At 39.9% G+C, this 16,652-nt stretch overlaps 1 protein-coding gene across 1 annotated transcript in view; it reads left to right on the forward strand.

The window, feature by feature from the left end:
- LOC306903174 (2-hydroxyacyl-CoA lyase 2-like) overlaps window positions 1–13,024 on the forward strand; it is a gene marked incomplete at both ends in the record, with an annotated part of 34,184 nt that extends 21,160 nt beyond the window's left edge. Inside the window, 14 exons of the mRNA XM_079472147.1 lie at window positions 5,845–6,046; window positions 6,133–6,260; window positions 8,149–8,287; window positions 8,453–8,564; window positions 8,676–8,775; window positions 8,993–9,090; window positions 10,034–10,170; window positions 10,291–10,425; window positions 11,220–11,334; window positions 11,459–11,628; window positions 11,725–11,795; window positions 11,941–12,012; window positions 12,286–12,391; window positions 12,846–13,024. Of these exons, the coding sequence (XP_079328273.1) occupies window positions 5,845–6,046; window positions 6,133–6,260; window positions 8,149–8,287; window positions 8,453–8,564; window positions 8,676–8,775; window positions 8,993–9,090; window positions 10,034–10,170; window positions 10,291–10,425; window positions 11,220–11,334; window positions 11,459–11,628; window positions 11,725–11,795; window positions 11,941–12,012; window positions 12,286–12,391; window positions 12,846–13,024 (1,764 nt within the window). The remainder of the gene's footprint in view (window positions 1–5,844; window positions 6,047–6,132; window positions 6,261–8,148; window positions 8,288–8,452; window positions 8,565–8,675; window positions 8,776–8,992; window positions 9,091–10,033; window positions 10,171–10,290; window positions 10,426–11,219; window positions 11,335–11,458; window positions 11,629–11,724; window positions 11,796–11,940; window positions 12,013–12,285; window positions 12,392–12,845) is intronic.
- Window positions 13,025–16,652: the final 3,628 nt, after the last annotated feature.

The following is a 16,652-nucleotide window of genomic DNA, read 5'->3' on the forward strand; positions in this document are numbered from 1 at the left end:
ATACGATACCGATATTTTTTCTTTAAATTTAAGCGATACTGATACCGATACCGATACTGCTATCATTTTTAAAGTGTATGAGAATTTTTCATTTTTATAATAGAATATAATTACAATTAAAGACAAATTACGACTTGTACTGGCCATTAATAACATATTTATTATAAAAGGTTAATTTAACAAAAAATTTAAATGTTTAAACCACATTCTTCCAAAAATTATGATGAAATAACGTAAATCCTAAAAACATTAACTGTGCATTTTTTCACTGTCATTTTAAACAGGCCATTTTTCTTGAACTGTGTAACGGTCACCAGCTGGAGTGCCCTTGAAAACCACCAGAGGGCACTCCACATCAAACTTATCATTCACTCACAGACTACATTTCCCATAACGCACTACCCGGACTCATCAGCACTGATTTCACACACACCTGCATATCATTCACATTCACTCTATATATACCATGTGCACTTATTCACTCACTGCGAAGTCTTGTTAGCCTGTCTGCATTTCTGAGCGTTACCTGTGTCTATTCCCTGTCTTCTGGATTTGTGCCTTGTTCCCTGATTACCCTTTTGCCTCTGGTCCCTGCTTGTTTTGGTTTGTCTCTTTGTTTGGTTTGTTGCTTTGTTTGAACTGCCTGCCTGTGTATGACCCCTGCCCGTTATTTGGATTACGCCTTCGGATTACCCCCTAATAAAGCTGCAAGTGGATCTCACCTCTAAGTCTCGGAGCAGTTTCATGACAAACTGTTACACTTACTGTACAGAACTATTACTGAACTGTACTGAAGTTTCCTATCGCAAACTTTCATTTGTGTGCGCGCACAAACACACTTATTTTTATTTGCCTATTTGTACCAAGTGACAAGGGATTACACGTAATAGGTTAACTAATGACCAGCTCTTTGTACCTGGATACTTTTTGCCTCCCTGGAAAGTCTCCTGTAACGTCTTTTGTCGGACAGATGAAGACTGGGCAGAGGAAGACTGGGCACGGGCAGCTTGGTTTCGTTCAACCTCTTTATAAGTTTCAGGGTGTGTCGTTTGTAAATGTTTAAAAAGGTTGCTAGTATTATTGCTGTGTGCCACTTTTTTATCACATATATTGCATCGTGCAATATTGTAGAAAAATAGCACCACACCACGCTACTTTTCCTCTCTGCCATCGTGCCGCTCTGTTTAAAATGAATGCGTCGTCCACGTGACCACACAACTCGCGCTGCACCATCAAAATACACCCGCAGTGCATGCGGGTATGACATCAATTACGTATGGGTAAAGTCCACTACGTCATCGCGCTACAGACTGCACGCACGCACGCACAGCCGGCTGGAAAGTTTTAACATTATAAACACCGTCACCGATTGACATAAACACTGCACAGCTTTGATAACATTTAGTCATGCCTTAATTAAGATATCGATACTTTATATGAAATATCGATACCTAAACAGTAGCTTTCGAGTATCGATATATCGATACTATAGCATCGATGTGCACATCCCTAACCAAGATTAGAGCAGTGCACCACTTTTTACCTTTTACCTCAGAGCGGAGTGCGAGTGCAGTATGGCGGCGCCGGCGACGTTGAATATCAATAATGTAGTCGTGGGAGTTAATCTTGCCCCAAATTCAGTAAAATCTCTACACCTGTATCCATTCGAAAGAAGAACATTAGCGGAAAAACTAATTGTAAAAGAACTCGGACCAGACAAGCCAGAAGTGAATATAACGCAAAAGGCGCGAGAAAAGGAGAAAACCTACAAGAGAACCTTTTCCCGAGGTTGGTTCGATCGAAAGGTTTGGCTTACTAGCTGTGGTTACGCCAATGCAATCTTTTGCTTCCCTTGCTTACTGTTTAAAACAAGTGCTTGTGATAGCTGGTGGACACAGACAGGGGTGACAGACCTGAACATATGTCAGAACGCATTAAGAAACATGAACGGGCAAGAGTGCATATGTACAACTCTGTGAAGCTAGCCGTGCTAGGCCGAATTAGTATAGCCACACAGCTAGATGAGGGACACCGCATTGCCATAAGAAGGCACAACGAGGAGGTGGACAGGAATCGGCATATTTTGTCAAAGATCATTGATGCCGTGAAATGTTGTGGTGCCTTTGAACTTGCTTTGCGTGGTCACGATGAGAGTGACGCATCAGAAAACCCTGGCATTTTCCTGGGTCTAATTGATCTTATGGCCTCAATCGACTGTGAGTTGGAGGTGCACCTGGAGAACGCCACTGTTTTTAAAGGCACTTCGAAGACCGTGCAAAATGAACTGTTAGACTGCGTGTTGTCAGTTCTCAGAGACCGCATTCTGGAAGAGGTGAAACAGTCGGACTATATTGCCATTCAGGCAGACGAGACAACCGACATCTGCACTCATTGTCAGCTTGTGCTTGTGCTACGGTACATAGATGGCCACAACAACATTCAACAACGTTTTTTTGAGTTTATCGCGCTTCCAAATGCGACCGCTGATACGATTGCCACTGCATTATTGGAAAGGCTGAGCACCATCCTTCCTGCGGGACAAGAGAGAAAATTAATTGCCCAGGCCTATGATGGTGCCGCAGTGATGAGGGGTGCTACAGGTGGAGTGCAGCGTATAGTGCAAGACGTCTACGGGAGTGCATACTACGTTCACTGTTATGCGCATCAGTTGAACCTCATTATGCAGCAGGCAACATCCCACATCCCAAAGATCGGGCAGTTTTTTTCAGACATTGGGGGGTTTTCTACATTTTTTTCCAAGTCATTCAAACGAACGGCAGTGCTGGATGAAGTGGTGGCACACAGACTTCCAGGTGCTTCAACAACGCGATGGAACTTCCACAGTCGTGCTGTTAACACAGTTTACGAGCACAAAGATGAACTGGTTAAGTGCTTCCAAACCATTCGAGACAGAGGAGACTTTGATGCCATATCGAAGAGAGAGGCCGGGGGTTGTATGAGAATGTTGGAAGATGAGGTTTTCTGTTTCATCCTGGCGTTATTCCACAAAATCATGCCACATGTAGACATGCTGTTTAACCATCTGCAGAAGAGGAACATAGACTCTGTCTTCATCGCAGGGATCACCCAGAGGTTCACTCACAGCATACAGGTGATCAGGTAGGCTATGATTTTGCATATTGGCTAAAAACATGCTTATGCAGCCTAAACAATAAAAACATAAATCCACATGGCTTAGCACAACAGAACCTATCATAAATATTACAATTTCGCCACCATGTTAGACTAGTGAATTTATTTGTGATGAATCTAGATAACATTGACTAGGCCCAACACAGCAATAGCACATATTTTAATACAGTTTTATTAAAATTATGTTTATATCTCCAGCAAGTTGGTTTCTGATACAGTAATTTCAGGGTGGACAGTGACTTGTGAAACTTATTTTGGATCAGGGACTCCGTTCCTTCTCTAGTTGAGGATGAGGAGTATAGGGGACCCGTACAGGAACCACCCCCGAAGAGAAGGAGGGCAATGGGAGAAGAAACGCAACAGCATCTGGCAATAGAGGTAAGCAGTAACAGAAATTCTGTTTCTGTATTCTATAGCCTATATGTATTTGTGTTTGTTTGCACATTTTTGTATTCTGAATTGTCATTATTAGACATATTTATCTACTTTTTTTTCACATTTGTGATTTTATTAATTAGTGCTATATGGTGTGTATGTGTGAGTAAGCGAGAGAGAGAGTGATAGAGACCGCCAATAGAGCGAGCGAGTGAGTGAGTGAGAGCTAGTGTCTGTATTGTAATTAATAAAACTTACTTGCTCATAACAAAATTGTAACTGCTATGAATATGCTGATTTTATTGTATTGTTGAACTGAGAAATGTGAAAACTTAATGTTTTCTGTGCTTACTCTTCTACAATTATGTCTAATTTCATAGGTGTGTGATACCATTATGAGCCATGCCAAGGAGAGGTTTTCTTTCACCAATCATCTCATCAGTGCCACTCTGTTGCAAGGAGACTTGTTCCCACAACACAGCAGAAAGTTCCCAGATTCAGCACTAGGAACCACGGTGGAAGCCTATCCCATGTTGGACAAAGCCAGACTTAAAACAGAACTGTCCCTTATCTATGAAAATGAGGACTTCCAGGGTTGCAGTGGTGCACTGGCTCTCTTTCAGGTTGTAATGGAAAATAACCTTCAAGACACATTCACTGAAACTGTAAGTCTTCTCAAGATCCTCATCACCACACCAATGACAACAGCAGAATCAGAGAGGTGCTTCTCTACTTTAAAGAGGATCAAAACGTTCCTTAGGAACACTATGGCACAAGATCGCCTCAACGCTCTGGCTATACTCTCTATAGAGAAGAAACTCACACGGGACATTCCAGATTTCAACACAAGGGTCATTGAGAGATTTGCCACTCAGAAAGATAGACGAGCAAAGTTCCTGTACAAATAAGAGTTCTCCATCCCCTTCACTCACTCACCCCCCCCCCGCATTCACTCCATCTACCTCTCTCTCTCACACACACACACACACACACACCCCCCGCATTCACTCCATCTACCTCTCTCTCTCACACACACACACACACACACACACACCCCCCGCATTCACTCAATCTACCTCTCTCTCTCTCACACACACACACACACACACCCTCCCGCATTCACTCCATCTACCTCTCTCTCTCTCACACACACACACACACCCCCCCCGCATTCACTCCATCTACCTCTCTCTCTCTCACACACACACACACACACACCCCCCGCATTCACTCAATCTACCTCTCTCTCTCTCACACACACACACACACACACACACCCTCCCGCATTCACTCCATCTACCTCTCTCTCTCTCACACACACACACACACCCCCCCGCATTCACTCCATCTACCTCTCTCTCTCTCACACACACACACACACACACACACACCCTCCCGCATTCACTCCATCTACCTCTCTCATACACAAGTCTGTCACAGACACCATATCTTAGTCTCTCTCTACTCTTTACTCTCTCTTTTTCTCTCTCTCTCTCTCTCTCACACACACACACACACACACACACACACACACTCATCCTCCATCTATCTCTCCAACTCACTCACTTTGAAAGACACACACACACGCTATCATTCTCTTACTCACTCAGTCTCTCTCTCACTCACCACACCACATTTCACACACATTTGCCATTAAAATATTGATCTTAATAGTAATGTAACTATGCTTGCTTTGTTTTTTTTTTGTTCACTTTTTCCTATCTGGACACTGAGCGATGTAACTTGTTCATTATCATTACCTGTGAGACTTGATTTCTACATGGCAGTTCAATTAATATTGTCTTTTTAGACCATTGGTATTGACTGGTTTGAGTTCTTTTATTGGTATAGGCAAGGGACATGGACTAAAATGCACCAGAATGCAGGAAATCACATCTATGAAATTAAAAAATTTCTGGGGGAGGATCCCCCCAGATGCCCACACACACACACAAACAGCCCCACCTAAAATATTTTTCACCAGCCGCCACTGGTGACAGGTGTGCACGCGCAGCTCACTGCATCACAAGCCTTGCTGTCTTTGATCTCATGCGCCTATTTGACACTTAAGCATTCTTGTTGTATTGCCAACACTGCAAGTTTTTACTGCAACATTGCATGTAAACACGTTCGTGCAGAACACCTGTTTTGGCAGATATCCATAAATCAGGACAGGGAAACACCACTCCCACAATCCGACAATGTGTCTATTATTCTATTCTCTTGAGGCGTATTCTCCTCCCCTCGCAGTGACAAAGATTGTTGCATTATACACCAGGGAATGTTATTCTAACTGTCAACGTCTGTGACACCCAGACAGAAAGTAAGAGTCCCCGGCATGGAGGAGAGAGCGTGGCGGAGGTCCTGCGGGCTCACGGGGTCAAATTCGTCTTTACGTTGGTGGGAGGACACATCTCGCCCATCCTGGTGGCCTGTGAGAAACTGGGCATCCGCATCGTCGACACGCGGCACGAGGCCACGGCTGTGTTTGCAGCCGATGCCGTGGCAAGACTTTCCGGTAAGAACAAATCTAAGAAAGCAAGAGGGTCCTTCGTGTTGCATGAGGATGTTAGATGGTGATAATCTAGTGTTTTGCCCCTGTAGGCACAGTGGGTGTGGCTGCAGTCACGGCCGGACCTGGACTGACCAACACTGTCACTGCGGTGAAGAACGCTCAGATGGCCGAATCTCCTCTGCTTCTTATCGGTGGTGCAGCTGCTACTCTACTGCAGGTCAGAAAGTTACTTCAAGGTGCACTTTACATACTCTCTGCTCAGCCTGGCGTGCTGGAACACCTCTGCCTTATCTGTTCCTCATATCGCTATTGGTGTGAGATTATATCAGGTAACTGTCCGTCACAGAGGTAACCCCCTGACCGCAACAGTGAGGCTCTGAAAGTAGAAATCATTTTATGAATTTAATTCTAAAACTTGAATATAACATTTCATGCGCAAGTTGTGAGTTTAATATTGAGTCTGTCAACAACTGTGTGTATAAGAATGCTTAACATGCTTTCTCTGCACTCATGAGATTGTGGTAGTGATGAAATTACAGGGTTTTATCTCCATGTATCTCTGACACAGTAAACTGGATGTGTATTCATCACCTCACCTCAAGGCTTATCTTAACTCTCCTGGTTCCTCCCGCCCAGTACAAGTGTACACACAGAGAGCAAATAAGTCAGCAATTACTTTTATATTATTATTGAACCGCTCTACCCGGGATCTTACGAAGCATGTTGAAGAGAAGAAACGCACTAGAAAGAAAATAACAAAGCAAATGATCTCATTTCAGTATGAACAGAAGAACAGGTGTACAGGGATGAAGCTTCAGGAACGGAGCTAAAGAAGAAACTTCAATGTTTGCTTCATTTTTTCTTAAGAATAAAATGACATGCTTTGTTTCTACTTGCCCGGTCAAGAGCTTACAGTATACTTATCTATCAAACCTTTCAGTGTAACAAGCACATCGCATTCTCATGTATATATTAACACGATGTGTTGAGTGACATTAATGATCAATTATTGTGGAGGGATTCTTTCGCTCATAATTTAATATAGAGGAGTCTCTGACACCATTGTTTGCGCATAATATTTCCTTCTGGAAGACGTATGATGCCAAACAATAAGCTATTAAAAGTAAACTGCTAGCTAGCATTATGATGTTGTGAACACTTATTCTTGTATTATAAAGTCGTTACTTTATATTTGTCGGAATACTTGTGACATTCAATGTTTCGACTTGCTCTGAACAAGAATGTCATTATATCATCATCATTATATTCAAATGAAATTCCGCACTGCTAAAATAATTTATATTTTTGACGAAAAAGGGTTTAAGCATAAAATAAATAAGTCTATTTATCACAAAAATCTATTTATCACATATAAAAAGAGAATAGTTACTTTCACACTAAATGCTAATGATTTGTAAAAAAAAAAAATTCGGCCAATGGTCAATAATCTTTTTTACATATTTAAAGCACAATAAAATGTAAATGCTCCCCTAATTATTTTATATATTTTAATAAGTAAAATTCTGAATTTGTACATATTGTGTTACGCTGAATGACAATGTAACAGTATTTCAACCAAATTGTGACTTTATTGTCCAAGAAACTTTACGTTGTAAGTAAAAAGACATTTTACTTATATTTAATGTGCTTTCTATGGACACAAAATCACTTTATCAATTTATTTAGACCCATGTATAAAACATCTGTGAAGCTATTCTAACTTCTGATGATCTTTATGGCAAGAACATAAAACTCCTTTTTTTAAATAAAATTAGGATGTGGATATAAATATGTGAGTATTGTCCTCCTAAGAATGTGTTGTCAATCTGATCCCATAAATTCTCATTGGTGCTGAAAAGTTGCAGACATAGTATATCTTACTGTAAAATACATTTGATATGAACATTCTGTTGAGTCGTGTGTGTAACGTAGAAGAGATCCTAGCTTAAGACATTAATTGTTTATGTTAATACAGCGAACAGTAATATTTTAAGTGTGTGTCATATGTGATGGTTTTGTGATCTGTTATAAATATGAAAATCTACAATTTGTACAAGAATAACCCACCACTCTTCCTCTTGACATTCGATTTTTGTGTTTTTTAGGGTAGAGGAGCCCTGAAGGATATTGACCAGATGTCTCTCTTTAAACCCCTCTGTAAGTTCTGTGCTTCAGAGAGAACAGTGAGAGAAATCGTTCCTACTGTGAGAAAAGCATTGGCCGTGGCACAGTCTGGCACACCAGGTAATGCTGCGAATGACCATTTTTTCATTTAATCATTTATCATTTTTGTGAGTGATTGAAACATGTCACTTTTAAGTTAAGATATAGTGAATCACACTTTTTAGAGAGTACATGACCTGACTCTGTGTGCATAAGTACAGTTTGATGTGTATAACAATTTCACAGGCCCAGTGTTTATCGAGCTTCCCATAGACACGCTGTACCCTTTCCATGTGGTGGAAAAAGAGTTTGCCCCTAAAAACACTCCCAAAGGTCTTATGGGCAAAATCACTGCATGGTCAAACATTTCTCACTTTTTATTTCCTCCAATTTTCTTACGCTTTATTTCATTATTAAAGGAAAGGCAATCACTTTTACGTTGAAAGTGTTTTTGTTTGTTATCCGCCAGGTATCTTAAAAATCACTTATCTAACTTATTTGCTGGAGCTTGGGAAAACCGTGATCCCTCCCCACTTCCCGTTCACATCCCGCAGGCCACAGAGGATGAGGTGAGACCTGTCAATCATTTAATGGCCATTTGAGATGTATTATTAATTGCTTTTATGGTTGCGTCACATTAGATCTCATTTGATTCTCATCATCTTTAACATGAACCATAACAGGGCAGAATGAAATGATCTAGAAAGCTGTGACTTTTACTTCAGACACGGCAGATTAGATCTTATTTACATGACTCGGTATTCAAGTTGTTTCATTCATTTCCAGATTCAAAGATGTGTGGAACTGGTGAGCCGAGCCAAGAAACCCGTCATACTGTTGGGCAGCCAAGCAACCTTGCCGCCTACACCTGCAGATGATGTCAGGTCATTTAGCCATTCTGTCTTTACCCAGTTTGTGTCATACTCGTTCATGGAGTAGTTCATCAATCCCCTTCTGGATATTAAACCTATTGTCTTTGTGGTGCCAGTCTAGATATTTAAAGACAACCCTCCTTCATTAAACAGTAAACATTAAACATTTAATATTGACATATACTGGTTGACACCTTTACATTTTTTTAAATCATATCGTGAAAAAACCCGTTCTGCTACTTTAGACCTGCTTACTATTTATTTTTCTTTGCAATAAAGGGCATTAGAAGTATAAAATAACACTCAAAAAAAAATTTCTCAAAAAATTATATTCTCATGTGGTTCAAAACTTCTGGTTCATTTTTATGTGGAAAAGAAAATATGTTGAGAAATCATTTTGGGGCCAAGTCAATGGGGCGGTGTTGTTTGGCTACCAACAAATATCTTCTTTTGTATTCTGCAGAACAAATATTTATTTTTCTTACAAAAAAAGAGTTTAAATCTTGGTGTGAACTATCCCTTTAGGTCCGTAGTTCTCAAACGTTTTCCTTGTTGTACAGTGCATTTTCGACCCTCCCCAAAATAAAGTCGCATAATCCTAAACTAGAATTTTAAGAAACCAAAAACATATTCAGTTATACAATGCTGAAACATAAATAATTTTGGTTATTTTTCTAGTGTTTGATTGCGTGAAAAGTATGATACAAATTCCGTGTCCCCCTGGATCAATCTTGGGGCCCCCAGTTCGAGAACCACTGCTTTAGGTCCAAAGGGTTTTTATGCTCCATATGCAACCAACACAGTTACTGTATGTATTGAATAAATTGATCATATAGAATAATGCTTTAGTTGTGTAAGCATGAGCCAAAAACGGCAACAATTATTGATTTATAGCACCCGGACATGTAACTCATGGTTGAAGTTTGAACTCTCTTTTTGGATGTGTGTCTTACAGAAAGGCCCTAGAGTCTTTAGGCATTCCTTGCTTCCTGGGTGGGATGTCTCGGGGCATGCTGGGAAAGAACAGTCTACTGCACATCAGACAGAACAGGAGAGATGCCTTGAAAGATGCTGATCTTGTGCTGCTGGCAGGTGAGTAACAGCGCCATCTAGTGTCTTTTTATTTTCTATGGTTTTATACTGTTCGGAATGCTTAGAAAACTAAGCTATTCTTTTTCTAGATGTCAATACATGATTTGTTTTGGTTTGTAGGCACAGTGTGTGACTTCAGATTGGGTTATGGAAGGGTGCTGAACCGACGGAGTAAAATCATTGCAGTTAACAGAGACAGAAGTCAGCTATTGAAGAACTCGGACATGTTCTGGAAACCAACAGTGGCCATTCAAGGTGAAGAAGTGCAGTTTAATTTCTTTCCTGAATACATAATGTATAATACATTAATGAAAATAAAATTCTCTGTACTATAGTATTAACTATAGTATCTAACTAGTTTTAATTCATTAACTGTAATAGGCCTATACTTAATTGAACACCCTATACCGGAGTATCTTGACATTTTACTACAGTTTACTATAGTAAATATTATAGTATACTCTACTACAGTATTTTATCATTTGGGCACATCATTTACATTACACACTTACAATCTTGTGATCAATGTTTTGTAAAGAGACTGTACTTTATTGTGTATATTATATGTATATAAAATGTGTGGTCTTAAAGCACATGGGACATCTTTTGGGACCTTTTGAAGTTTAAAAAGCTCTGCACTAAATAAACTAGAATCAAAATCCATCTGTAGTGGACATGAAATGGTAAATGCGTCACATGATTTGGGAGGGGTCGTGAGATATGTAGGAAGTGGTTATCGGGCACCTGCTCACCTGTTGTGGGTCAGGAGGGGGTGAATGGGGAGTAAGTGTACTCTTTGTTGACCAGCAATTTATTTTTGCAACATGTTTGTGGAGTAATAATTGGAGTATTGGAAAGCTTTCTGTTTTTTGTATGTATGATGTCCTTTTTGATGCGTCACAAATACAGCACTCCCAGTTTAGCCGCTCAGCGGATTACAGCTACATCATATTTGTATAACTTAAGTTATAACCTGTGTATACATACAGTACATATACACTACTAAAAAAGGGGTTCTACACTGACAATTTATTTTCCAAATGTTTCAGGCGATGCTGGCTCTTTCCTCCTGCGTCTCTCTAAAGCCCTCAAGGGACACAGATGCCCAGAGGAATGGCCTCAAAGTCTGAAAGAAGGAGATTACGTCAAAGAGAAAACTAAGAGGTGAACTTTCTCCACCTTTTCTATTCTTGCTTGCATGTCAGCTTTGTCTCAGGAGACTGAATGTGTAAACCTATGACCTATAACTCCCTTTAGTTTCATCTCGCTGCCTATTTGTTTATCTCAGAGCCAAAGCAGATGAGAAGACAGAGATGCATCTGAATCCTCTGAATGTTCTGCACCGGGTGGATGAGCTTTTGAATGAGGACAGCATCATAGTGGCCGCCGGGGGAGATTTTGTCGGCAGTGCTGCTTATATCATGAGGCCGCGGGGCCCGCTGCGCTGGCTAGACCCAGATTAGCAGGACTATCGATATTTTTTGACCTGTTTGTGAACATCTAAAGCACCGTTTTGAAGGAATTGATGATTCTGTTTTCTGCTATTCACTCCAGGAGCTTTTGGGACTCTGGGTGTTGGAGGAGGTTTTGCTCTGGGGGCCAAGCTCTGTCGACCTGACTCTGAGGTAAGACTGTAAAGAAGTTAAATTGTATTGAATGCTTTGATATTGATCTCTGTTTGACCAGAGGACCTAGCTGACCTGACTGTAGTGACATTTGCCCCAGTTATTGAAACAGCTTTTCCCACGTGGTGCGATGTGTGTGTTACAGGTTTGGATCATTTACGGTGATGGTTCCCTTGGATACAGTGTAGCTGAATTTGATACCTTTACACGCCACAAGGTGGGGAAAACACGGCCAAACCTCACATATAAATAGTTTACATATCTATTTAAAAGACAGGACAGGGCGTAATAGGGTTTTGGATTACATTTGATTTATTTACAAATGAATTAAAAAATCATAACATTTTTAACCCTTTCCATATGCGATCAACAGCAGATGAAGCATGTTATGTGATTGTCCCCATAGACTTATATTGTAAGTGCATAATGCATAAATGCAGTATATAAGCCAGAACGATTGTAAATGAGCTGTTTTTTCACGTCATGTCAGACACCAGTGATCGCTCTGGTCGGAAATGATGCCTGCTGGAGTCAGATCTCCAGAGAACAAGTGCCTTTGCTCGGGAGCAATGTAGCCTGTGGTCTCGCCTTCACAGGTGAGATGGTTTACTCTAATAATATTTTCAAAATGTTGTCATAAATGTAGGATTTAGCACGAGTTTGAAGTTTACAGTACACCTCCCGAGTCTTCAAAAAAATATGTGGATCAAGATGTTTTTCAGAAAAAGGATATTGTTGCATGTATGTTCTTTGACCTGTGATGTCATATTACTAACCAGGGAAATTATTTACTTGAATGTTGTTGTACCGTACAGTTCAACTACGTGTAAAATCGCTTTAAAAGAGAAGTCTAGGTCACAGTTATTTACCATTTTTGTTATTTAGTAATTTATTGTTGAGTCTTCCGTAGCACCTGTGACATTATAGGATTGCATAGTGTCCAGCAGTTGTACACTCAAGGAATACAGCAGCACTGACATTTGACTTTCTTCTATACTGTATTTGGATACAAAAGTATGAATTCGTTTTTTTCTTGTTTTCTGCTTGCAGATTATCACATCGTAGCTGATGGCTATGGGGGCAAGGGTTACCTGGTTGGGCGACAGGATGAGTCACAACTTGATGACATCATTAAAAAGGCACAGAAGGAAAGAAGAGAGCGAAAAGCCATTCTGTTAAACGTTCTGATTGGGAAAACCAACTTCAGGGAGGGCTCTATCTCCGTCTAAACAGCGACACTGTGCACGATCCTGCCTAGAAACCCAAAGTTCTCTTTTATGTTTTACATTTCAATTTTATGTTTTAATTTTAAAGCCTAATTAATTTATATGCGGTGCACATTTCAGTACATTTACAGACTGACTTGTTAAAACAAAAAGAAGTTAAGTTATTGGAATGGAAGCAGAGTATCAAATGTGTGCAACAACATACCAGATTGCAGCGGTGTTGTAACTAGGACAGTTTTTAAAGTTAAACTGGGTGAAACTCAGAAAAAGGACATGTTGTGGTCATCTTTCTCTCCACCAGAAATAAGACAATATTTCGCTCAAAGAGAGCTGATGTTTAATACATTTTTACATTGTGACATTATTTTATAAGTAAGCACATACATTTACCCAATGTCTCAGTGTTGTATTGGGGAAATAAGGCTTATTTTTTTCTTGTAATACTTAATTTGACAAGTACCATGTTGTAGAATTTGTTGTACTGGCTTTAATTTATGCTTATTTTATTTATATTACGTACTGTATTACAGTATGAGAATCACCATTTAGAATAATGAGAATTATTGAAACCTCCTATACAGGACCCATAACAATGAGTTTTTTTGATTAATGTACTTAAAGTAGGTCACAATGTCACAATCGCAAAAATTATTTATTTAAGAAAAATATAAGTTGTATACGGTGGCCTGGACATGTTTTTTTTCTTGAAGTTCACCCATTTCCTTAAGGAGCAGCAGTGCCTTAGTGTGTCGCTTTGGAAGATCAGAAATGTTGTGGTCCTTTCAATATTTATTTCATGTTTTCCAAGCACATTAATATATGACAATGAAGGACTGATCTGTGTGTTAGTGTGGCTGCTTGTGTGATATATGCAATAGTGTTGAATCTTTTTCATTCAACGGTGTGCCTGAAACTGAAGACCATGACTTTGCAGTTACAGTTATTGTGCATGCTTACTGTATGACGGAATCAGTGGATCATCAAATTGAAGTTTAGAAACATGTTAGTTTTAATCTAAGTATTACCGTAAAATATATTTATAAGAACCTCTGGAAATAAGTAGTCTGTATTTTTTCAATCTGAGACCTTTCTATATCACAGTTCTTTTCCTCAGGTTTGTGATTCACAGAATCATTTAGGTATTGTCATATAATTCATCAAGATGTTTTGATTGCAATAAAATCACGAAAGACTCATAAACATCATTGAGAACAGCATCTTATTTCACGCCTTCTGATATTCAGAAGCTTCTGGGGCTTGTGAGTGGGCTCCCAGTGGAGAAGATGATTCTGGTAAAGGTTGCTGGACAACCTGGTCTCCTTGGTCCGGCCTCAAGCTGAGTCTCTGGAGCATTTGAAGAAGCCGCTTTAGGACCAAAGGCCTTAACCAGGATCTCTTTAAAGCTGATTTAGGTCATAACCACCAAATGTGGATTTATAATCCCGCTTACTTTCTCCTTCCTCCATAGCATTACACTACTGCAAAGGTATTTTCATCTTCAAATAATGTCAAATTAAAAGATAAGATGGCCAAAACTGTGACTTGAGCACTAAAGGGCAAACCACTAAATGTTTCCATATGTTAACACTAGTATTGACAAGAACCAACGAAGCCCAAAAAATCAGAGACAAGTGTGTGAACGTTTCTTAGTTTTAATTAATAAGCACTCCGTCTTCTTCACACTTGATCTTCATTTTCATCCTCCGCAGCACCTTCTGTAAAGCACACAAACAAAACACTTTAGCAGAGAGTTAATGCATACATAATACACCAACATAAGCTGAACTTCTGAGCTTTGTTTTGAGCATTGCTAAATGGACTGTAACGTCACTCGCATTGTTTTTTCAACATAAAGACTTTTTTTAAAGCCACTACACCCAGTCTGACTGCTTTGAAAAGGCTTCGTACGCTCGATATCTGAAAGGTGCTGATGAGCCGCTTCCCGCAGATCAGCGATCACATCAGGAAAGCTCCTCTCAAGTTCCTGCAGCTTGTCCACAGACAAGGAAAAAAGTGTGCAGGAACTTAAGGCACGAAGTTGAGCAGGCTGCTGTCCTCCCAAGAGCAAACTGATCTCTGCAAAGACATAACAGAGAAATCCAAATAGAAAAAACATTCAATATATAAGCAAGAAACTTAACTACAAGCCAAATACGTCATAACACTTTTATAGAGTACGGCATTTCTCCATCAAATGATGAAAACAAGTAGATCTACAGTAAGTCAACATAAAAAGTAGACTGGCGGTACAGTATATACTGTATGTATATTTTCTTTTAAATATACCAATGGCACACTTAAAGGTTTTTCGGTCGTTTTCCAAGTTGTCCGAATTATGTCTGAATTCTTTCACACATTCTACCAGCTTCCTGTCAAAAGTAGGAAGTTCTTGGTAAAAATGATATGATGTGTGTCTCTGTAAAGTTCAAACTGAATTAAAGCAAGTTTCTCATACACCACCTCCAAAGTACTCTCCAGACAAGAGCTCCTGCTGGAAAGACTTGATCTCCTCGTGTACCCGTCCACGCTCGATGAAGAACATCCTGTCAGCAGGACCGTTCCGTTGGATGATGATGTCGCCTGTCTGGAAGATTTCGCACTCCAGCTTCATCAGAACGGCCTCGATCAGCGTGACATCGCCACTAGCAAACAGCCATCCCTTCATCAAGTTTGGGCACATGACTTTCATAACATCCTACAGTACGAAACATGAATGTCTTTTAGCTTTGAGCTCATGAATATGCTAATTTGCTCCTACACATGAACAAAATAAACGTTTAGAAGGTATACACATTTACACTCTTTTGATCGGTCAGTGACAACATTTGACAAAATGGTATAACTGCACACATCAGTTCATATTTTAAAAAATCTAACTTTCTCAATTTGACAAACCTTTTTTAGCGATTCTTGCAGGAGGCCAAGACAGCTCCTTTTCTGTTGCCATCTGTAGCCTGCAATGGCACGCTTGCGCAATGCCTTGGGCAGATGTTCGAAGTTTTTCAGCTACAGATGTAACATATCAAATATGCCATTATATTATCTGACGTACCTTCAGTTCATTTAATAAAAATGAGCAAATGTTACAAAAGAGCACCTCTTTTACGTTCGCATTGCTAGCTGCAAATGTTGCTATCTGCCATGCAACAAGTGCCATAAACATCGATTGGCCAATCACAGTACTTATGATGGCGGCCCATTGTTCTTCAATACCTACAAATCAGAGAAACACATCCATGCAAACGCCATTATTGCATCTTTTTACATCCTTTTTGAGTGCTGCTTGCTTTTACTAGGTTGTGGTAAGTTTTATTGTTAAGGATTTGGTCAAAGCCCTGAGTTCGTCTAAATGCAAGCATCGCTGAATTTAAGTATTTCGAATGCATGTTGGAAGTGTGACGTACGTGTCGGAGGGTCAGAAGCTCCACATAGTGTCCCGGTCATTTGGCAGAATGCACGAAAGAAAGAAGATGAGTACTTCTCTCCAATTGAGGCATTCTACGTAATGTGTCAAAAAAAGAATAAAACAGGCATTCAATTCACGTGACTTCTCACCATATTAAAAACCATGTACCATTTACCAGGAGGTGTTCTTGTGTGACCCAGCTATCAGGTGGAAATTCACCCAGCC

Source organism: Barbatula barbatula, assembly GCF_947034865.1.
Source record: "Barbatula barbatula genome assembly, chromosome: 2".
In the NCBI taxonomy this organism is placed as follows: Eukaryota; Metazoa; Chordata; class Actinopteri; order Cypriniformes; family Nemacheilidae; genus Barbatula; species Barbatula barbatula.